The following is a 23,786-nucleotide window of genomic DNA, read 5'->3' on the forward strand; positions in this document are numbered from 1 at the left end:
ACATGTAAGTGAATCACCCAGAAGCGGAGGAGGAAACGAAATTAATCTTGACGGGTTGAGAGGGTGATATTTCACTGATTAAAGAATCACAGTTTACGCAGAACCTGGCAGTACGAGCCCACTTGTCAGTATGACGTTACACCCCCTCTGGCCTGGTTGCTTGTTCTGACTCCTTTGGGAAAGGTATCGTAAAGCCGTTGTGTCCTGTTCTGTTGCAAGCTGACCCACAACTGGTCGTTAATATCCTGGATACAAGTACTGGGTCGAAGTTTATATCCAAACTGGTCCCACACATATTCTATCAGCAAAAGATTTGGGTTATCTTGCTGGACACGGGAGTACCTCAACATTTAGCAGGTAACTGAGAGACACGTGCCGTGTGTGGACAAGCATTGTCGTGTTGAAAAATGGCGCCACAATACTGTTGCACGAAGAGACAACACACGAGAGCGCAGGATATTCGTACCGTTGTATTGTTAGGGCTCCCTCGGTCACTACCAGCCATTAATGCAAGACATACGTACACGACGTTTTCCCACAGCGTGATAGCAGAGCTAAGTGGGCGTTGCGACTTTGGTGCTGCCGTCCCTTTTGTATAGGTGCCTCAGTTGAGAGGTTCCTGTAGTCCCCTTCTATTATCATTTTCATTTGCTTTCCAATGGTACAGAACTTTCTTTAACTGATCCTCCAAAAGAAATTCCCTTTATTTTTAGTTGTTTGTATTCCTCCAATGTCTCCCTCACAATCTTTTCCACAGTGATGTTGAACAGAATTGGGGGGAGGGAGGGGGGAGTCCATCCCCTAGCCTCAAACCCGTTTCGACTTTAAAAGATTCAGAATATTGCCTCGAAATTGGACTTTGAACTTGGCATCTGTCATTGTTTGCTTTACTATCTGTCTAGCTTTTCTGTCAATTCCAAATTCCTCCAGAGTTGGTTCTGAGCACTATGCGACTTAACTTCTGAGGTCTTCAGTCACCTAAAACTTAGAACTAATTAAACCTAACTAACCTAAGGACATCACACACATCCATGCCCGAGGCAGGATTCGAACCTGCGACCGTAGAGCCTAGACTGCAGCGCCTAGACTGCAGCGCCTAGAACCGTACGGTCACTCCGTCCGGCCTCCAGAGCTCTAATGAGGTTTTCTCTGTCTATGGGGTCATAAGCTTTTCTAAAATCAATAAACGTTGTAACATGTGGTTGACCAGCACGTGTTCTAATTATGTTTTTAAGGTTAATAATTTGCTCCAAATATTATTATTATATTATTATATTATTATTATTACCGCTTTTGTAAACAAATGATACATGGAATGTACTTACTTGAAAACATTCTGATTTAATATTCCATCAGATTCAGGAGCAATAGTATCCATATTTCCAACATCACGTCAAAATCTTAGCTGATTCAGTGTCCTTGGAAACAATGGCATCAATCTATTCATCACCATCAGACTATACTTTACTAAATTCCTCTTCTTTATACAAAATTGCTTTTATTTCAGAACTGTCCAAACGTTTTCTGTTCATAATGAAATTCTACGATACACTGTGGCAAATTTTACAACTGAGACAATAGACAACTACAACTGAAGCATGAGTTTCTAACAATGAGTACGAAATAAGTGGGAAATGTTAATTTCATAGTTGCAGATTCTTCATATAAAAGCTGTCCAAGATAAGAGTCATCATTCTATTTTCGTAACGATGCCTTCAAGAAACGAAACAAAATATTAAATTGAATTCATATTCACCGTAGTCGTACTTATAACAGTATGAGAACCGGGAGCAAATTTTAATTTGTTGTAAATATAAAACTGAAGAAAACGTCAATGGATACAGTTGTTTCGAAGGGAGAATGGTTGGTTGGTTGTTTTTGGGGAAGGAGACCAGACAGCGTGGTCATCGGTCTCATCGGATTAGGGAAGGATGGGGAAGGAAGTCGGCCGTGCCTTTTCATAGGAACCATCCCGGCATTTGCCTGGAGTGATTTAGGGAAATCACGGAAAACCTAAATCAGGATGGCCGGACGCGGGATTGAACCGTCGTCCTCCCGAATGCGAGTCCAGTGTCTAACCACTGCGCCACCTCGCTCGGTCAAAAGGGAGAATGTCATGAACTTTGAAGAAGGGAGATACATATCTCAAAAGTGCTTGTGCAGTCATTTTGAGGCAGTGGTACTAGGAAGTTCAAACAATTAACTATAAAATTTAAATATATTTAAAAGTTCAGTTCATATATGTAAAATTAATACATTCAGTTTAGTTACGATTACTACTATCGTAAGTCAAAAGGCTATAGATGTTCGTAAGAAAACGAGTTTTCTCTTGCAGAACCACAAAATCACTTGACAATGGCCAAGAAAGCTTGACCTAGCTGTGAACAAATAGAATTAATACAGAAAAAGCAGAAAAAGGCGTCATCTTTTCGTATGAAAGAGTTTTCTATAGATGATCTATTAAAGAGACCCTTTGCCAGTGGATCTTAGGAGGAGAAAGTGAGATTTAAAGTCTTAGGCAGATCTTCTCCAAATGTAAATCTAGTAATAGGTGCGCGTAGGACGAGGCTCACCGGTTTGGCTCAAATTATGTTAGCAGGAGAAGATAAACACCCGTTTCAGGTTCCTACAGTATCTCGCCTGACTGGACCACAGGAAAAGGTAAACCGCTTTCTAAAGATTTACGCGATGAGAAAAACTTGTGCAATGGATTCAGACAGCAGGAGCCATCAAGGAACAGTAAAAATCCAACAGAGCTCAGGTTTTCTTTTTTTTAAAAAAAAAAAAAAAAGAGTGAGAGTCTAAATGCTAAAAACGAAACCCTCATTTTTAAAACGTCACCGGAATTAACCTATTCAGTAATGGAGATGAAGTTAACTGACGTGTGGGAACATAAGAATGTAAATGGGCCTAGATTTACATTTATCACGAACACATACGCAAGTCGACTAGACAGAACTTATGTCCCTCACAACTTAAAGAAACGAATCTTACACAATGAAGTGTGGCCCACTAGTTTCACGGATAATGCAGCTGTACATTAGGCATGGAAAATAAAAAAAAAGAAACCTATCGAGCAAAAGGAACGTGGGAATTGAACGTCGCACACTCGAAAGATGATTAATGTCACGAACGATTCAGCCGTACATGAGAAGACAGCGGTGCTAAATTCGCATCGTACAATTCTGCAAAACCTGGTGGCTCTAATGGGCCAAACCCAAAATACGAAAAATGTTAATGAATCACTCGGGTGAAAAAAATTTCTGGTACAAGAAAAAGAGATATTTTTACTTGCAATGTCTTCGAGACCTTTATAGACTGGATGCCTCAGCTATGGGAAATTACATCAAGATACAGAAAATAAAATCAAAAATTTTCGCACTGAAGTGGAAACATTTAGAGAGGTACAAAATCCGGACGAGGATGCTTGATTATATGCACCATGAACAAACCTCAATACATCACGTCATACGTGAAAGAAAGAATGCACAAAGGAAAATACTGACAGAAATGAAAACAAAAAAATCGAATCACGTTAAATACAGAGCAAGAAATAAAAGAAGGCATTTACAACCATTTCGCTGATTTGATGTACAGTAGACCTATCGATAACAATGCACAAGAGGGCCTCTTAAAAAATCTTCAAAGAAAACTCATCAATAATGATTCAGAAGATCTCAAGTTGGAGATTGATGAAGAGGATTTGGAAGCGTCAATATAACACAGTCCTACAAATAAATCGCCTTGTCCTGACGGAATACCCGTAGAGTTTTGAAGGTTTTTTCAAGAACAAATTAAAACTAAATTATTATGCATATACAATGAACTAATGAACGCTGGCGCAAACCCAACAGACTTTGTGGAAGAAATTGTCCTTTTACTTCCAAAAACCCTACACAGTGCATCCATAGAAATCCTTAGGCTCATAACATTGCATAAGAGTGACTAAAGATCATGTGACATATACTAACTCAAAGGCGGTCCATACCAAACTAGCGTGGGCAAGGATAGAACAATTACACTGACCGGATGTAATTGTAGAGATATAATAGCCATATCAGATGTTTTTACATTAAGGTTCGGTATAATGTCACTAGGTTTTCAAAAAGCCTTTGACAGAGTAAACCATCCTTACTTACTCGAGACGATAAAGGCAATGGGTTTTCCACAACGCTTTATCAATTTCATACTCAGAATATTAAAGTTCATCCACAATTCCAATAAACGGTCAGCTAACCGAGAAATTTAACTGTAATAGTTCTGGAGGAGAAGGCTGTCCAATGTCGATGGCCCTGTTCACCATCGCATTAGAACCTCTGCTAGTCATTATTGAATAACAGTTAAGAGGACTAAACATAAATGCCCAAAATATCAAATCTAGGGCATACACTGATGACGTGGGCCTCGAGGTTACCAGTGAAAATGATTTAGAGAAGGTCCTACAAATCACTGACCAGTATGAACTGGCGTCAGGGGCAAAGTTAAAGAAATCGAAATCAGATATCATCATCGATATAGGACTCGGAATGCGTATTAAAACTCAGGTTCATTAAAGGTCGTCTCCCATATGACAATATTAGGTTTCGATTACAGATCCAATATAAAGCACGTTATATGTGCTAATTGCACAAGAAAATGTAAGTAGGCTGTTTAGGTTTTTTTATTGGTAACGCCACCTCAGTATGAAAATCACCGGCTGTGCCGTGTGCAGTCTGTGGCTGCTTTGCATTGTTGTAATACTCAACCATTGTAGTGTTAGGCAGCTGGCTGTGAACAGCGCGTAGCGCTGGGCAGTTGGAGGTGTGCCGCCAGCAGTGGTGGATGTGGGGAGAGAGATGGCGCAGTTTTGTAATTTGTCATGATATCAAGGTAAATACATTGTTTGTTCTCTATTAATATCTTTCATTTGCTAACTATCCCTATCAGTAGTTAGTGCCTTCCATAGTTTGAATCTTTTATTTAGCTGGCAGTAGTGGCGCTCGCTGTATTGCAGTAGCTTGAGCAGCGAAGATTTTTGTGAGGTAAGTGATTTGTGAAAGAGATAGTTTAATGTTAGTCAGGGCCATTCTCTTCTAGAGATTATTGAAAGTCAGATTGCGTTGCGCTAACAAAATATTGTGTGTGGAAAGTCAGATTGCGTTGCGCTATAAATATTGTGCATCAGTCTAAGCACAGTCTTGTAAAATTATTCAAAGGGGAAGTTTCATAAATATAAATATTTTCTGTCTGCAGATCTATTAAATAATAATTTTGTAATCCACATTCTTCGAAAAAGGAGCTCTTGGAATGGAAAGAACAATAAGAAGGGACTAATACCAGGAACTGCATACATAATTTTCTTTTCAACTACTGAGTAATTTTTTGTAGAATTAGTTTTTGTGGTGCACCACTTTAATTACTTAGACATTAAGATGTGATTATACATTTCCCTTATCTGCATTGTTATCTTTAGTGTACTATTTTTTCTGCTTGAGCTATGTCATGTTTAGGTATAAGTTGCTGCTGTTTGCCAGGCATAGTGTTATTGAATTTGACTTTGTATTATTCTGTTAAGCCAGTTTTACTAATGATTTCTTGTTATTATTTGTTGCACATTACCTTAGATTAGTTGTAATATTACAATTGCTTTGCTAATTTCTAAAATGCTGCTTCCTTTGCAAATCTGCAATTTTTGTCATTGCTGTTTGCGTTTATTGTTTTATGTGTTGCTGCATTGCCTCGTCCCTTAGTTTAATGTCTGAGCTCAGTAGATTTAAGTTAGCTTAAGAGGGGGTAGACTATATAAGAGACTGCGTTGTGATGAATTGGAAGAAATGCATTTAGAAGTTATACGAAAAAAATACAGAAAAGAGGTACAGATAGGACTTTTTGGGAATAATGACGAACGAAGGGAGATCTCCAAGAACAAACAAAAGGTTTTGTTCGCAAAATACTGCAGTACCAAAAGTTACACTGAAAACGAACCCTGTCCTTTCCATTGTGTTATCCCCCTATGTGTTTGTGTTCCCTTGTGTATTTATGTTTTTCCTGTATTTATATATATATATATATATATATATATATATATCTGATAAGACTTATGTTGTAGAATTTTTCTAATACTAAGCTACATTCACTATGATGAGGAATACTGTTATCCTCAAATATAATTTGCATTGATAATATGTTATTTACTTTGTAAAGATGTTAGACATTAGTAATTCTGTTCTATTTTAATGCTCATGTGTAAAGTTGATGTTTCAAAAGCTATTCTGATCTTTATGTAAGTACTTATGTCATTATTTTTGTAACACTGATGTATATGTTTATTTCTATTCTTTTGTAAAGCCCCTATTACTACGAATGTTATCTCTACTATTATGTTTTTAATGATGTTTTCTGTACCCTTGTAATTGTATTCTTATGTTATAAAATTGTAATTGACACCAGGTCATCAAATTAAGTAACTTGTAAGTTACATTTCACTGCACACGTTTCTGTTGGTCATAGTATATGGACAATATGTGAGAAGTAGGGAGTGATAGTGTTTGCATGTGATTTAATGATTCAGCAAGGGACTGGATAACAGCATTGCTGGTTCTGAGGACAATTCCAAAAACTTTGTGAGTGCACAAGTGGTGGTTATGGACTTGCTACATTATCCGCAAGACTCTTCGATGGTGATTGTGTACCTGCACAGTCATAACAGATGGCTGCTAGCCATCTCTACAAGGACTACAGTGGGTCTGCACCTCTGGTGGCCCACCAATACCGTAATCTCTACCAGGACTACAGTGGGTCTGCTCTGTGATGACCTACACACCAATACTCTTCAAAACTTCGACTGACTCTGTTGTGGGTTTGCTCTGTTGTGGCCCATTACCTGTCAGCATGTCAAGAGTCAGCACTGTCTTTCCGTTGGAAGGACAACACTACTTCTTCAAGACTGCATGGAAATCCACTACGTCTGTGTGCATTGTCTTTTACTGCTCAGACTTTGAGAAAAACACTGCAATGTGATGAATGATCAGGACTGTCTTTATGGACTGTGAGAAAATTTTAGCTTTTGACCAACATTGTATCAATAAGTGTGTGCATTTGATTTCTTAGTTATTGTAATTATGAAAAATTTTTTTCAAATCTGTATTGGGCACTGCCCAACCCAATTTGTAAAATTTTTTGTGGGGAGCATGGGGGCTATGTAAGTAGGCTGTTTAGGTTTTTTTATTGGTAACGCCACCTCAGTATGAAAATCACCGGCTGTGCCGTGTGCAGTCTGTGGCTGCTTTGCATTGTTGTAATACTCAACCATTGTAGTGTTAGGCAGCTGGCTGTGAACAGCGCGTAGCGCTGGGCAGTTGGAGGTGTGCCGCCAGCAGTGGTGGATGTGGGGAGAGAGATGGCGCAGTTTTGTAATTTGTCATGATATCAAGGTAAATACATTGTTTGTTCTCTATTAATATCTTTCATTTGCTAACTATCCCTATCAGTAGTTAGTGCCTTCCATAGTTTGAATCTTTTATTTAGCTGGCAGTAGTGGCGCTCGCTGTATTGCAGTAGCTTGAGCAGCGAAGATTTTTGTGAGGTAAGTGATTTGTGAAAGAGATAGTTTAATGTTAGTCAGGGCCATTCTCTTCTAGAGATTATTGAAAGTCAGATTGCGTTGCGCTAACAAAATATTGTGTGTGGAAAGTCAGATTGCGTTGCGCTATAAATATTGTGCATCAGTCTAAGCACAGTCTTGTAAAATTATTCAAAGGGGAAGTTTCAAAAAGAAAGATACTTGCACGGGTAAGAGCAAGTGTACAAAAGAGTAGCATGAGGAAACTCGACTGATTTCAGAGGGCATCCCTGACGAATATATATAGCTTTGCAAAAATCAACAATGTGGAACTAGCTATACCCATTCCTCTAAGCACGGCTACTACAATTATGTCAATTATGTCGGCCTTAGGTCACTTTGTAACACGTGGAAGCACATTCAAAGTTAAATTTGACTAGATAACTCTCCATACAGAAAGCCGTGGAATAAACCTCATAGACGTTAGCATAAAGTCTAGAGCCTTCTTTATATGTTCAATGTACAAATTACGGCAAAGGTCATTCAACAGCTTAACAACTGACTTGCTCAATGAAATTACTACAATCAATGTGAAGCCTCCTATAGACATGAAACATATCCTCACCGGATTTCACCATGTGAAACAATTTTTAATTGAATTGAGTTACATTTGAAGGAAAACAAAAGTAAATATGTGATCGTAATAAAATTTCCACCCCGTGACTGGAAGACTGTCTCAAAAAATATCTGTTGATGGAGCAATCATCAAATGTAAAGGCATCCTGGTACAAAACAGTTAAAAGAAAAACATCGACCAGTTTAAAACATTATGATGTCCATCTAGCAGACTCACTGTTTTCGTCCGTCTTGTAATTTAATCGACAGCGAAGAACACAGATTTGGATTTACAAAAGTAACTGCAATTTGATACGTTGTCAGACAGAAGCTAGCGAGTGCAAAAAGAACAGCTCTCAAACATATTACACCATCAGATATTCTATACCGAGATAATATTCCGTACCCAATCACAAAACGCAATCAATGGACATACACTACACTACACATTGACAGAAGAAAATAAAAGGGAGGAAGGTTTCTGGCTGTACATCACTAAACAGCGTCACAACCTAATGAAACCGAAAAATATACAAGGAAAAGTTCGCAAATTTTTACGATTATGTAACAAAAACGCACTTTAATCGGCTACAAAAAAGAAAACGGAATGAAAGTTAGTTTGGAAAGTTTCAATAATGTCCACAAATCTGACTGTTCATCGCCAATGGATAAACATTAAAAGTTGAATACAGTTTACACACACAGACCCTGATGAAACAAATAGACAGTTTTGTTCAAATTTTACTTGATGTACTTGTGTAACGTTATTCTTGGGGAAGAAACTGGTTAAGAATGTGGACTAGCAAACTCGCGATTTGGCGGCATTGGTTCGATTCCCAATCGTGCAAACAAATTTTTCTTTTATTTCATTCCTCACAATGTAAAACCATTGATTATCAATTTCAAATATACTAAAACATATCAATTATTTAAATAAAATTAATTTATTCAATATACACTACTGGCCATTAAAATTGCTGCATCACGAAGATAACGTGCTACAGACGCAAAATTTAACCGACAGGAAGATGATGCTGTGATATGCATATGATTAGCTTTTCACAGCATACACACAAGGTTGGCGCCGGTGGCGACACATACAACGTGCTGACATGAGGAAAGTTTTCAACCGATTTCTCATACACAAACAGCAGTTGACCGGAGTTGTCTGATGAAACATTGTTGTGATGCCTCGTGTAAGGAGGAGAAATGCGTACCATCACGTTTCCAACTTTGATAACGGTCGGATTATAGCCTATCGCAATTGTGGTTTATCGTATTGCGACATTGCTGCTCGCGTTGGTCGAGACTCAATGACTGTTAGCAATTACGGAATCGGTGGGTTCAGGAGGGTAACACGGAACGCCGTACTGGATCCCAACGGCCTCGTATCACTAGCAGTCGAGATGACAGGCATCTTATTCCCAAGGCTGTAACGGATCGTGCAGCTACGGCTCGATCCCTGAGTCAACGGATGGGGACGTTTGCAAGACAACAACCATCTGCACGAACAGTTCGACGACATTTGCAGCAGCATGGACTATCAGCTCGGAGACCATGACTGCGGTTACCCTTGATGCTGCATCACAGATAGGAGCGCCTGCGATGGTGTACTCAATGACGAACCTGGTGCACGAATGGCAAAACGTCAATTTATCGGATGAATCCAGGTTATGTTTACAACATCTTGATGGTCGCATCCGTGTTTGGGTACACCGCGGTGAACGCACATTGAAAGCGTGTATTCGTCATCGCCATACTTGCATATCACCCGGCGTGATGGTATGGAGTGCCATTGGTTACACGTCTCGGTCACCTCTTGTTTGCATTGACGGCACTTTGAACAGTGGACGTTACATTTCAGATGTGTTACGACCCGTGGCTCTACCCTTCGTTCGATCCCTGCGAAACCCTACATTTCAGCAGGATAATGACCGACCGCATGTTGCAGGTCCTGCACGGGCCTTTCTGGATACAGAAAATGTTCGACTGCTGACCTGACCAGCACATTCTCCAGATCTCTCACCAACTGAAAACGTCTGGTCAATGGTGGCCGAGCAACTGGCTCGTCACAATACGCCAGTCACTACTCTTGATGAACTGTGGTATCGTGTTGAAGCTGCATGGGCAGCTGTACCTGTACACGCCATCCAAGCTCTGTTTGCCTCAATTCCCAGGCGTATCAAGGCCGGTATTACGGCCAGAGGTGGTTGTTCTGGGTACTGATTTCTCAGGATCTATGCACCCAAATTGCGTGAAAATCTAATCACATGTCAGCTCTAGTATATTTGTCCAATGAATACCCGTTTGTCATCTGCACTTTTTCTTGGTGTAGCAATTTTAATGGCCAGTAGTGTAGTTACAATTACTACGCTCGTAAGTCGAAAGGCTATAAGCCACCACATTTTAGCAACTTTGAACAAGCCGCCACAGGTGTTTCGTCCCAAAGTCTACGATTTATACAAGTGGCTAGATGAAAATATGCAACTCAATAACAAAGAAGTTCTTGAGCTGCAGTATGATTTTCTGAATAATGCGTTTAACGTCAAGATATCAAATGGAGATATGCAAGAGAGTTATGGATCTGACCAAAGGTTCTAATGAGTTTCCGAGCAGCTACGACTGTGTGAGGAACATTCACATATCCTTTGCTGAACTGGTCCTTGATTGGTAGCAGTTCATAAACTGTCATATCAAATAGATGATTGTGGTATCAAGGAATCACTGGCTCGGTTTGATACTGTTCACACTTTGTGCAGCACGCTGGGCTGGTCACTAACGTTTTAATGTTATCAGAGCCACACAAATCTAAAGAGCTAATATTCTATCTTTTGTGAGTGTATGTTGGTTCGGGGCATTACTCATACAAGAGAACCAGTCCCGAACATGTTCTGCCTGTAGCTCACAAGAGGACTGCGCCTACTCGTCATCACCCATTTTGTCCAAATTTGTACATATATTTCTATTTTTACGTTGGACTTAAATATGTGTAATGCTCAATAAATAATATTTAATAAGGTTTTCATAAAAGGCATTACAAGGAAAGACAAAGAAAAGTTTAAGACTACAAATAAATTTCCAGAGAGATATTGTAAGATATACACGAGAACTCAACATATAAAATTTCTTTTATTATTTTACAGTTAATATGCGCGAGCTGGGATGATATTTATCGTACAGGGAGAGGTTGTAAACCATACACGAGAATTTCGCATATAAAATTATATTCTTTATTATTTCAAATTAGATTTACATGTGCTGAAGTGATAGTTATCATAAAATCTGGGGAACTTATGGTTCATGTACAGTTGCCAAGGGCTTCTGGAAAGTCAAAATAACACTAACGGAACCTGAAACGTTACTGGGTGAATCCTAGTGGACGTTGTTAGTCCAGTCCTTTTCTGGAAATTACTTGCAATCCCAAAGTTTCTTTCGCCTTTCGTCTTAATGCCTTGTAGAAGATATTGATAAATACAATTTAGTTTTATTTGCAGTGAAAGTAATGTAAAAATTGAAAACAAAAAACACTTTCCAAATAGGGACTCAACCCCATGATCCTTTTATTACCGTCCCGTACTCTTTCCGCTGTGGCATCCGCTATCGTGACAGTGCCCTAACGTAAATGGCTGATGTCTCGCCCGACCCTCACCGTAAATGCTGTTTTCCCTAAACGCTTGGACATCTGGAGTTCGTAATTCTGTCACTTTCATTTCTGGCCAAGCCCTGTGTATGCCATAAATTTGGACGAAATCGGCGATGACGATGTGGCGCCGTCCGATTGTCAGCGGACCTCATGCGAGACGAATGCACCCATAAGCGACCAGAGCAGCTGCTACGCGACAGTGAAGTCCCAACGGGTGGCGCGAGCAGGCTTGGCACGAATTCGCGGACAGCCGCCTCGAAGCCAGACCCAAGCTACACAAGTGACGCAAATATGAGGGGCTGTCAAACAGAAACCGAAAACCCGCCGCAAAAGAACCACGTAATGGTCCCATTCGAAAGTAATCACCATACCCATCAAAGACATTCATCCTATTGGGAGACGAGACAATCAACTCCTGTTTAGCAGAAGTTTATAAACATTACTGGGAACTTTGGAGATCCACATTACAGGAAATGGCAATAATAAGTTACGGAACGCTGAAAATATATCTCTCGCTTTCAAAGAAGGCCGCGACCTAAGAAGGGCTACAGCAAGTAATTTATAAAATGTGAGTCGTCACTCTCTTTAATGCGGACAATAAGATCGTGGCTAGGACGATAAACTTCGAATGCAACCATTTTTAAAGAAGAACTTAGGTGCATATCAATACAGCGAGCGCCATATCCGGCCGAAGCGTAATATCTTTCTCGTGTGATCTCCGTGACATAATCAGTGCATTCGCACAGAGCAAGGACTGCGGTGTCCTTTCGTTTTTGGACTCTTAGAAGGCATGGGACCTCATCAGTCATGAATACGTATACGAAACCACGCAGAAAGTGGAGAATTGTACACGTTGCACTACTGACGTTTCATCACGGGTCCTGGTCAGTGGAATCTTGAGCGGGCATCTAAGATTAGGCGTTCAATCCGGAAAAGATATGCGCTATTTATGGCTCTGTGTACCATAGCTGCAGAGCCCTAAATATATCGGCCCCAGCATCTGGCGCGACCTTCGGAAAGTCAGGAAATGTTGTGCAGCGTACGGCGATATGAAAGGGAAACCTCACTATTGCAAATCGGCAGCGATGTCGACGATACAGGATTGAATGACTCGTATCAACAAAGCAGCTGCCACAGTGCCACAGAATCCTCCGGGCATGAGCGTGGAAATCATGTAGACACGAAGTTGGGCGAACTTGCTAAACAAAATTAGAGCAAACAACAACTTGCACTGCAACAGGTAACTAAACATGAAACAAAAAGTGCAAACAGTAAAAATCTTAGTATTAAGTAAACTGAGTTATCTGGCACAGAGTCTTCCAGCTCATGTTACCATATCAGACAACGAGCGCTATACAGGTTCTTCATGAGGTAAAACATGTTTAAAATGGGTTACAACACTTTCACATTGCCAACGACGAGTAGTGATCTAAAACCCAAGGATGTAAGGGAAAAATGCAAATCTCTCCTGAACAACCGCATGCACGAATGCATGGAAATTGGGAATAGTATTACAACGACTTTGGTCAACAAATGGAAGGACCTTGGTCAACAGATGGGAGTCAGTAAGCATGGAGCTGCCCGTCGACGTAATAACGATACCAAGGGTCTTGACTCATATTAAGTCATATTTTTTCGAGTTCAGCTACATACACAAGGGCCACAATCCGCAGCATATCTTAACAGACAAACAGATCTATTAGTTTCTAACGAAGAACAGCAAGAAAAATCACGAAGAGGAAATCTACCCTCAGAGAAACTGGAATATTACTCGGAGGAATTTTGCTCAGCAACATGGTTGTTGAAACCATGTGGTACGTGATTATCAACGAAAAAATGACAACCAACGTAACATTGTATAATATTCACCTCAGCACAAGTTTCACGTTTGAAACGTGTAGTCTCGTCGATATATTATCTCACAGGTTTACACGCAGAATCGTATCTGAGATGTGATTTTTTTATATGTGATGGAAGCTTGAGATCACAGATCACGCAACCGCCAGTTGCATGGATATAACGGAGATTGTAAGGCCCAAATCTACGATACCGACATTCAAAAACAAAGAAATAATTTGGACGATCAGGCACATGGCTATTTACTTAATTCACAGTCGATCAGCCATTTCAACGATTATTACTGATGCAATGCATACAGTGAGAACACCAAGCAATAAGATTCCGTAAGAACTATACAGAATTATTTGGCAATTGGCTGAACACAATTACCATGCCGCGGTAGCTAAGAAGAAGAAGAAGAGACAAAAAGAGGAAGGGTAAAACGGGACTGCAGTAATGGTCAGTCAACACAAATGTTTCCGCGTGTCAAGAATTCATTCAAATGATGGAAGGAAACCCGGATACATCACACGGCAGAATTAGTATTACACTTTTAAATCTCAATTTTCGTTGTAATATCATTATGCAGGATAATTTGTAAAGTTATTATAAACTTCGTAAAAATAAAGGTTGGTGACGTTTCGGGCGACTGGAGGCGATAAAACCATTACCATCCGATATTTACGGATCGTGTTGGCTGCAATCTGAACGACGTTAATGCTGTATCGACACAATTGTTACTTTTTATTTCTCTATTAAATGTGGAGGTACTATTACAAGTTTATCACAACTTTTAGATTGTTACCGTAGATTTATTGATACATTTTTTTTCTTATTTTATGATGCTCGTATTCAGTGAGGGAGTAATGCAGTTGAAGATGGTGTAACGGTTCCATATTATCTATGTCTACGTCTACCTGAATACTCTGGAGTACTCACTTAAGTGTCTGGTAGTCAGTATTTGTTATACAATCCACGTTGCCTCATAGTTTATAGTGTGTGGGTATCGTAGCCTCTGGGGATGAGGAAGTTTCTTTTTCGTAGATATAAATTGGATTTGTACGGCGTATAATTGCCAGTCTGCGATGAAGGTATTATGAGAGTGTTTCCGTGTAAGAATGAGGGTGTTCACGTGGCCAAAAATGTCATATGCTGATGAGGGGCACAGACAAATTTTGTACATGTTCCCGTTTGTCGGGATTGTGTCATTTACAACTTGGCACCGCTGTGGTCTAAAGTATGACTTGGATTTGGGTTGTGGATGTTCCTCTACATGATATTCCAACAATAACAGCAGATTCTTTTCTGGATGATTTCTCTGATTGTGTTCAGTAAGGAATTCGTGTATTTCAGGGTTTGTTTACGGTTTCTGGGAGTTGCTGACCTAGTGTACGTAGCTGTATTCGAAACAGTACAGCCTGTTGTGGAGATAATCGGAAGGTAGCTGTGCAATGTGTACAACGGTCTCCGTATTGTCTGGTCTCCATGTAGCCATTACTTTTACGACGAAGCTCGAGTTCGTGACAACAGCATTTCTCTGCCGCTAATCATAAGATCGCCGACGTACATTTCTGAGACTGAGACAACCCGTGTCTACAAGCAGACCTTTATTTTGAATACACTGCCTCTCTTTAGAAACCAACACAGAGCTCATTGGCGGGATGGTCGGAGACTGGGTGAACCTGCGGAAGGTAGCATAGCTTGGTCTGTAAACACACTCACGTTAAATGTCTACACCTTTAGCAAGATGTTCAGATGCCTATTGGAAAGTACTGTTAGTTCGGTTAGTAGCCGGCCGCTGTGACCGAGCAGTTCTAGGCGCTTCAGTCCGGAACCGCGCTGCTGCTACGGTTGCAGGTTCGAATCGTGCCTCGGGCATGGATGTGTGTGATGTCCTTAAGTTAGTTAGGTTTAAGTAGTTCTAAGTTCTAGGGTACTGATGACCCCAGATATTAAGTCCCATACTGCTCAGAGCCGTTTTTTTCGGTTGGTCTGGACCAGTAAACCCCCTCCTCCAGCCCCCCCCCCCCCTTCACCGCTCTTTCAACGTCTGATTACGTTATAAATAAGCTAATATTTGACATTAAGAATGTAAAAGCTTTGTAGTTTAAGACGCAAAGACCTAAATATTTTGGTTTTATTATTTTCGGATTATTCGCCCTTGGACTAGCGAAAGAGCTTAGAAAAAGTTTTGAAAGAATTTTTATAGTTTGTTGGAAGTCGTCAGGTTCTTTCTCTACCAAACACTCGATGAGTTTAATCTGGGTAACTTGCACTCTTTGTTAAGAAAAGCTATTTTTTCACGCATCTCATCTCAGTGTTTACGACGTCATATCTCCAAATCTGTTGTTGTTGTTGTGGTCTTCAGTCCTGAGACTGGTTTGATGCAGCTCTCCATGCTACTCTATCCTGTGCAAGCTTCTTCATCTCCCAGTACCTACTGCAATCTACATCCTTCTGAATCTGCTTAGTGTATTCATCTCTTGGTCTCCCTCTACGATTTTTACCGTCCACGCTGCCCTCCAATACTAAATTGGTGATCCCTTGATGCCTCAGAACATGTCCTACCAACCGATCCCGTCTTCTGGTCAAGTTGTGCCACAAACTTCTCTTCTCCCCAATCCTGTTCAATACTTCCTCATTAGTTATGTGATCTACCCATCTAATCTTCAGCATTCTTCTGCAGCACCACATGTCGAAAGCTTCTATTCTCTTCTTGTCCAAACTATTTATCGTCCATGTTTCACTTCCATACATGACTACACTCCATACAAATACTTTCAGAAATGACTTCCTGACACTTAAATCTATACTCGATGTTAACAAATTTCTCTTCTTCAGAAAAGCTTTCCTTGCCATTGCCAGTCTACATTTTATATCCTCTCTACTTCGACCATCATCAGTTATTTTGCTCCCCAAATAGCAAAACTCCAAAACTATGTGTTGTACAATGATACAGTTTTACAACTACATTCAACGGTACATGTGAATACTGCCTGCAAAATGTGTTGTGAAAACAGTTAGTAGTAAAGAGTTAATAGATTATGCCGGCCGCGGTGGTCTCGCGGTTCTAGGCGCTCAGTCCGGAACCGCGCGACTGCTACGGTCGCAGGTTCGAATCCTGCCTCGGGCATGGATGTGTGTGATGTCCTTAGGTTAGTTAGGTTTAAGTAGTTCTAAGTTCTAGGGGACTGATGACCACAGAAGTTAAGCCCCATACTGCTCAGAGCCATTTGAACCATTTTTTTAATAGATTAAAATGTTGTTCCTGATGCAGAAGATTTACTCCATGAACAGCGAAAATGTACCTAGTGATAAACTTGGTTCCTTTCACTATTTTGTGGGGGTAAATTCCGGAAAGGTATGAAATCATGTATGAAGTTTGTTGGAAGCCACTAACTTTTCTCATTCTCGTGTATCGGACGAATGTAGTCTGAGTCATCTGCGCGCCGTGAGGTACGCAGCTCCTAACTGAAATAGTTGTCTTAATAATGGAGTGTAGTTGAATTAAGTCGGGTGATATTGAGGGAATTACATTAGGAAACGAGACGCTTAAAGTAGTAAATGACTTTTCTTATTTGGGGAGCAAAGTAACTGATGACGGCCGAAGTAGAGAGGATACAAAATGTAGACTGGCAATGGCAAGGAAAGCGTTTCTGAAGAAGAGAAATTTCTTAACATCGAGTATAGATTTAAGTGTCAGGAAGTCGTTTCTGAAAGTATTTGTATGGAGTGTAGCCATGTATGGAAGTAAAACATGGACGATAAATAGTTTCGACAAGAAGAGAATAGAAGCTTTCGAAATGTGGTACTACAAAAGAATGTTGAAGATTAGGTGGGTAGATCATGTAACTAATGAGGAGGTATTGAATAGGATTGGGGAGAAGTTTGTGGCACAACATGACTAGAAGAAGGGATTGGTTGGTAGGACATATTCTGAGGCATCAAGGGATCACCAATTTAGTACTGGACTGCAGCGTGGAGGGTAATAATCGTAGAGGGAGACCGAGAGATGAATACACTAAGCAGATTCAGAAGGATGTAGGCTGCAGTACGTACTGGGAGATGAAGCAGCTTGCACAGGATAGAGTAGCATGGAGAGCTGCGTTAAACCAGTCTCTGGACTGAAGACCACAACAACAACAACAACAACTGTCTCAAGCGCCCAAAGTTCGCGCGGTTGACGATGGCCATCCACATGATTTTCCCGATGTCTTTTGTTTGACTAGCCTGAACTACTGAATTCGCGCCATTTTCAGTACCTTTCCGTTAACACTTCATGCCTTAGCTTGAACCATCATCGTCTTTCAGTTACGCAAGTTGCATTGCTTATGGAACTTACAATAGCCTGAAGGACAATGGTACCCACGTGAATACTTTTGCTCCAATCTGAAACTCAGTGTGTGTTGGTGTCCTAGATTCAATACAATTTCATGTGCGTAATTTTAGGAGTACCTAAACTAATTACGGGTAATCCGCTTTTTAGCTAGAATGTTTATCTACGAGAAGTGTATATATTCTATAGTTTTTGTTTGTGAAATCAATGTCAAGCGTAAACAAAAAAAAAAAAAAACCTAGGACAGAGTTTAGCAGTGATCCTGATGTATGACTGGAACGGTTCCAATGGATGACTGATAAAGATACTGACAGATATAGTACGACTCAGAGAACGAGGATTGCGTACACGAAAGCGGTCATGATTCAGGAATAGGACGTGTGAGGAAATGATAAATTTGTAATTCACGAGGACGTATTTCTTTTAGGAAAAGATGGAATAGCTAAACGGAGGAAAAGTAAATATCCTAATAATGTTATAACAAGACGTTGTAATATTATTATGGTTTCACACGGATGCAAATATGAAGCTCGTATAACAGAAACAGATATTACGAAGTTATTCTTGGTTGAAAATGCAACTATAGTACCCATAATTGCAAGGTGTACTAATATTTACATCAAACGAAGTTAGTAGTAACTTTTGTAGGGAAAGTAATGCTAAAGAAACAGGTGTTATAGAAATCAGAGCTTTCGTTGTTGTGTAATATCGTTGTGGATCGCTGAGACGTTGTAGAAAGAGTTTATCAAGGTTGTGGGATAACTCAATGGGCAATGGACTTGAATCACGCTACTGGTGCTTAAGTGTAGACCGATCAGGCTGCACTTGTGATTACTGAGGTTTGACACTGCCCCTGACAGAAGTGTTGCCAGAGGGAATGACAAGTTAGCTCTTTGCATTGGAGCTATTTACGAACAAGTGCCAAAAGCATTTGTCACCTAGTGTATACCTTACTGTATATGCTTATTAAACGTATAATATTCTGATTTAAATAAAATACTTCTAAAATCATCCATGGACACCGATCAACGTGTCCAAATACCAGGTCTATGTTGTGGATCGCACCTGTCATCCGCGCGAGTGACCGTGTCAGGTATTTTCGGGCGAGTAAAGATGGTGAAACCTTTAACATACACTACTGGCAATTAAAACTGCTACAGCAAGAAGAAATGCAGATGATAAACGGGTATTCATTGGACAAATATATTATACTAGAACTGACATGTGATTAAATTTTCACGCAATTTGGGTGAGAAATCAGTACCCAGAACAACCACCTCTGGCCGTAATAACGGCCTTGATACGCCTCGGCATTGAGTCAAACAGAACTTGGATGGCGTGTACAGGTACAGCTGCCCATGCAGCTTCAACACGATACCACAGTTCATCAAGAGTAGTGACTGCCGTATTGTGACGAGCCAGTTGCTCGGCCACCATTGACCAGACGTTTTCAATTGGTGAGAGATCTGGCGAATGTGCTGGCCAGGACAGCAGTCGAACACTTTCTTTATCCAGAATGGCACGTATAGGACCTGCAACATGCGGTCGTGCGTTATCCTGCTGAAATGTAGGGTTTCACAGGGATCGAATGAAGGGTAGAGCCACGGGTCGTAACACATCTGAAATGTAACGTCCACTGTTCAAAGTGCCGTCAATGCGAACAAGAGGTGACCGAGACGTGTAACCAATGGCACACCATCCATCACGCCGGGTGATACGCCAGTATGGCGATGACGAATACACGCTTCCAATGTGCGTTCACCGCGATGTCGCCAAAAACGGATGCGAACATCATGATGCAGTAAATAGAACCTGGATTCATCCGAAAAAATGACGTTTTGCCATTCGTGCTCCCAGGTTCGTCGTTGAGTACACCATCGCAGGCGCTGCTGTCTGTGATGCAGCGTCAAGGGTAACCGCAGCCATGGTCTCCGAGCTGATAGTCCACGCTGCTGCAAACGTCGTCGAACTGTTCGTGCAGATGGTTATTGTCTTGCAAACGTCTCCATCTGTTGACTCAGGGATCGAGACGTGGCTGCACGATCCGTTACAGCCATGCGGATAAGATGCCTGTCATCTCGACTGCTAGTAATACGAGGCCGTTGGGATCCAGCACGACGTTCCGTATTACCCTCCTGAACCCACCGATTCCATATTCTGCTAACAGTCATTGGATCTCGACCAACGCGAGCAGCAATGTCGGGATACGATAAACCGCAATCGCGATAGGCTACAATTCGACCTTTATCAAAGTCGGAAACGTGATGGTACGCATTTCTCCTCTTTACACGAGGCATCACAAGAACGTTTCACTAGGCAACGCCGGTCAGCTGCTGTTGGTGTATGAGAAATCGGTTGGAAACTTTCCTCATGTCAGCACGTTGTAGGTGTCGCTACCGGCGCTAACCTTGTGTGTATGCTGTGAAAAGCTAATCATTTGCATATCACAGCATCATCTTCCTGTCGGTTAAATTTCGCGTCTGTAGCACGTCATCTTCGTGGTGTAACAATTTTAATGGCCAGTAGTGTAAGATTGTATCTCTTAACGAGTATATTATGAGAGCATTTTAAAATTTTAATAGCGATCAATAATTACATGAAAAAATGAAAATCAACCTGCAGCTGTGACCGTCCACGGTTTAGCCGTTTAGCAGTACAGATGCTGGCTGCAGGTCATAAGGAGACGTGACTTCGGAACTGGTTGCTCTTCGGAAGTACAAGGCCGCGACGCTGGCGCTGGTTTCCTCGTAGGACAGGAAGAGGAAGACGCGTCACTGGCCGGGACTGCTGGTCATAGCCTGTTCGCCGGCCTTCCTGGAACAGGCATCGCAAAATGGGCGGCCGTCGCTTTTCCTCATTACTCAGTGCGCAGCAGCGGCTACTGCAGCAAATGCAATAGGAGTAGCAGTGTTGCAGCAGGCTCGGCGTCGGTTCGCACCATGTCGCAGAATGGGCGCCTCTGCGGTTTGACGGGGCTTCTGCTGCTACTCCTGCTCTTCCGGCAGCCTGCCAGCGTCGCCTGTCGTAAGTCCGTACAGCGTGGCAGTGTGTCTCTGTGTGTGTGTGTGAGAGAGAGAAAGAAGTGCTTTCTCCTGGGGGGGGGACTAAAGAATTTGCTTCTCGAACCAACTGATGTGTTTGTGAGTTTCGACGTGGTCTCTTTGTTCACGGGCAACGGCCTTGCCTCAGTGGATACACCGGTTCTCGTGAGATCACCGAAGTTAAGAGCTGTCGGGCTTGGTCGGCAATTGGATGGTTGACCATCCAGGCCGCCATGCGCTGTTGCCATTTTTCGGGGTGCACTCAGCCTCGTGATGCCAATTGAGGAGCTACTCGACCGAATAGTAGCGGCTTCGGTCAAGAATACCATCATAACGACCGGGAAAGCGTTGTGCTGACCCCACACCCCTCCTATCCGCATCCTCCACTGAGGATGACACGGAGGTCGGATGGTCCCGGTAGGCCACTCGTGGCCTGAAGACGGAGTGCTGAGTGCTCTTTGTTCGGACGAGTACTTCTGGTGGATGCAACACAACTCATAGAAACTAAGCTGGAGGAAGACAGCTTTTTTTTCTTTTTGTTTTTTTTAGTCATCAGTCTTCTAACTGGTTTGATGGGGCCCCGTCACTCTTTCCTATCCTGTCCCACCCTCTTCATCTCAGAGCAGCACTTGCAGCCTACATCCTCAATTATTTGCTGGATATATTCCGACTCTGACTTCCTCTACAGTTTTCACCCTCTACAGGCCCCCTATTACCATGGTAGTTATTCCCTGGTATCTTAACACATATCGTACCATCCTGGCCTTCTTCTTCACAGTGTTTTCCATAAGTTCCTTTCCTCGCTGATTCTGCGGGGAACCTCCCCATTCCTTACCTTGTCAGACCACCTAATTTTTAACATTCTTCTGTAGCGCCACACCTCAAACGCTTGCCGCGCGGGACTAGCCGAGCGGTCTTACGCGCTGCAGTCGTGGACTGTGCGGCTGGTCCCGGCGGAGGTTGGAGTCCTCCCTTGGGCATGGGTGTGTGTGTGTGTGTTTGTCCTTAGGATAATTTAGGTTAAGTAGTGTGTAAGCTTAGGGATTGATGACCCTAGCAGTTAAGTCCCATAAGATTTCACACATATTTGAACATTTGAACCTCAAATGCTTCGATTCTCTTCTTTTCTGGTTTCCCCATAGTCCATGTATCACTACCATACAATTCTGTGCTCCAAACGTACTTTTCGAGAAATCTCTGTCACAAATTAAGGCCTATGTTTGACACTAGTAGACACCTCTTCGCCAGGAAAGCTCTTTTTGCCGGTGATTGTCTGCTTTTTATGTCCTCCTTGTTCCATCCATGATGGGTTATTATGTTGTCTAGGTAGCAGAATTCCTTAACTGCGTCTACTTTGTCATCATCAATCATGATGTTAAGTTCCTTGCGGTTCTCATTTCTGCTACTTCTCATTAATTTCGTCATTCTTCGATTTACTCTTAATCTACATTCTGTACTCATTAGACTCTTCTTTCTATTCAGCAGGTCGTGTAATTCTTCTTCACTTTCATTGAGGATAGCAATGTCACAGCGAATCTTATCATTGATATCCTTTCCCTTAGAATTTTAATCCTACTCTTGAAACTTTCTTTTATATCCGTCTGCTTCTTCGATGTGTAGGTCGAAGAGTAAGGGCGAAGGACTGCATCCTGTCTTATACCCTTTATAATCCGAGCGCTTCGTTCTTGGTCTTCTGCTCTTATTGGTCCCTCTTGGCTCTTGTACATATTGTATATCATACATTTTTTCCGATAGCTTACCCCTACTCTTCTCAGAATTTAGAACATCGCGAACCATTTGACATCGTCGAACGATTTTTCAGGGATGAGAAAGCCTATCAACGTGACATCTTACATCTTTTCAAACATGTGCTTACGTCGAATCAATTTCTGTTTAACGAAGAATGTTTTGAGTAAACTGACCGTGCTGCTATGGCTAGCACTTTGTCTCCCTGAGCCGGCCGGAGTGACCGTGCGGTTCTTGGCGCTACAGTCTGGAGCCGAGCGACTGCTAAGGTCGCAGGTTCGAATCCTGCCTCGGGCATGGATGTGTGTGATGTCCTTAGGTTAGTTAGGTTTAATTAGTTCTACGTTCTAGGCGACTGATGACCTCAGAAGTTAAGTCGCATAGTGCTCAGAGCCATTTGAACCATTTTTTTGTCTCCCTCAGCCGCGCGGAGTGGCCGCGCGGCTTAAGGCGCCATGTCACGGATTGCTCAGGCCCTCCCGCCGGATGTTCAAGTCCTCCCTTGGGCATGGGTGTGTGTGTCGTTCTTGGCATAAGTTAGTTTAAGTGGTGCGTAAGTCTAAGGACCGATGACCTCAGCAGTTTGGTCCCTTAGGAATTCACACACATTTGAACATTTTTGTCTCCCTCAGTAGTTAACTTTTTTTTGTGGAAGTCTTCGAAGAATAGCACTTCATTCGGCGGTTTTGAAACCTAAATGTTTCTGGAGATATATGACGACTCCTTTGTGGTACGGCCACATGGGGCAGCAACACTACCTTCATTTCTGGATCTTAATTCCTTTGAGCATTTGCTTCACCATGGAAATGGAAAAAAATGGAGACCTCTCAGTTTTAGATGACATGATACGTAGAAAGGAAGATGGTCCCTTGGGTCACAGTGTGTTCCGTAAACCAAACAACTGTGCCCTATATCTACGGTAGGCTTGGCTTATCGGACGTCCCAGTTATGCCACGATAGTCACAGTTTTCACATAAATGTGCTGGTGTCCCGAAAAAATCGTTCGGGACAAATAATTGTCCTGGT

At 41.7% G+C, this 23,786-nt stretch overlaps 1 protein-coding gene across 1 annotated transcript in view; it reads left to right on the forward strand.

The window, feature by feature from the left end:
- The first annotated feature begins 20,881 nt into the window (after positions 1 to 20,881).
- The window catches only part of LOC126262970 (uncharacterized), an 82,482-nt gene continuing 79,577 nt past the window's right edge, over positions 20,882 to 23,786 (forward strand). The window contains exon 1 of the mRNA XM_049959920.1: positions 20,882 to 20,997. Within this exon, the coding sequence (XP_049815877.1) occupies positions 20,913 to 20,997 (85 nt within the window). The 5' untranslated portion in view covers positions 20,882 to 20,912. The remainder of the gene's footprint in view (positions 20,998 to 23,786) is intronic.

This window comes from Schistocerca nitens, chromosome 6, assembly GCF_023898315.1.
Source record: "Schistocerca nitens isolate TAMUIC-IGC-003100 chromosome 6, iqSchNite1.1, whole genome shotgun sequence".
In the NCBI taxonomy this organism is placed as follows: Eukaryota; Metazoa; Arthropoda; class Insecta; order Orthoptera; family Acrididae; genus Schistocerca; species Schistocerca nitens.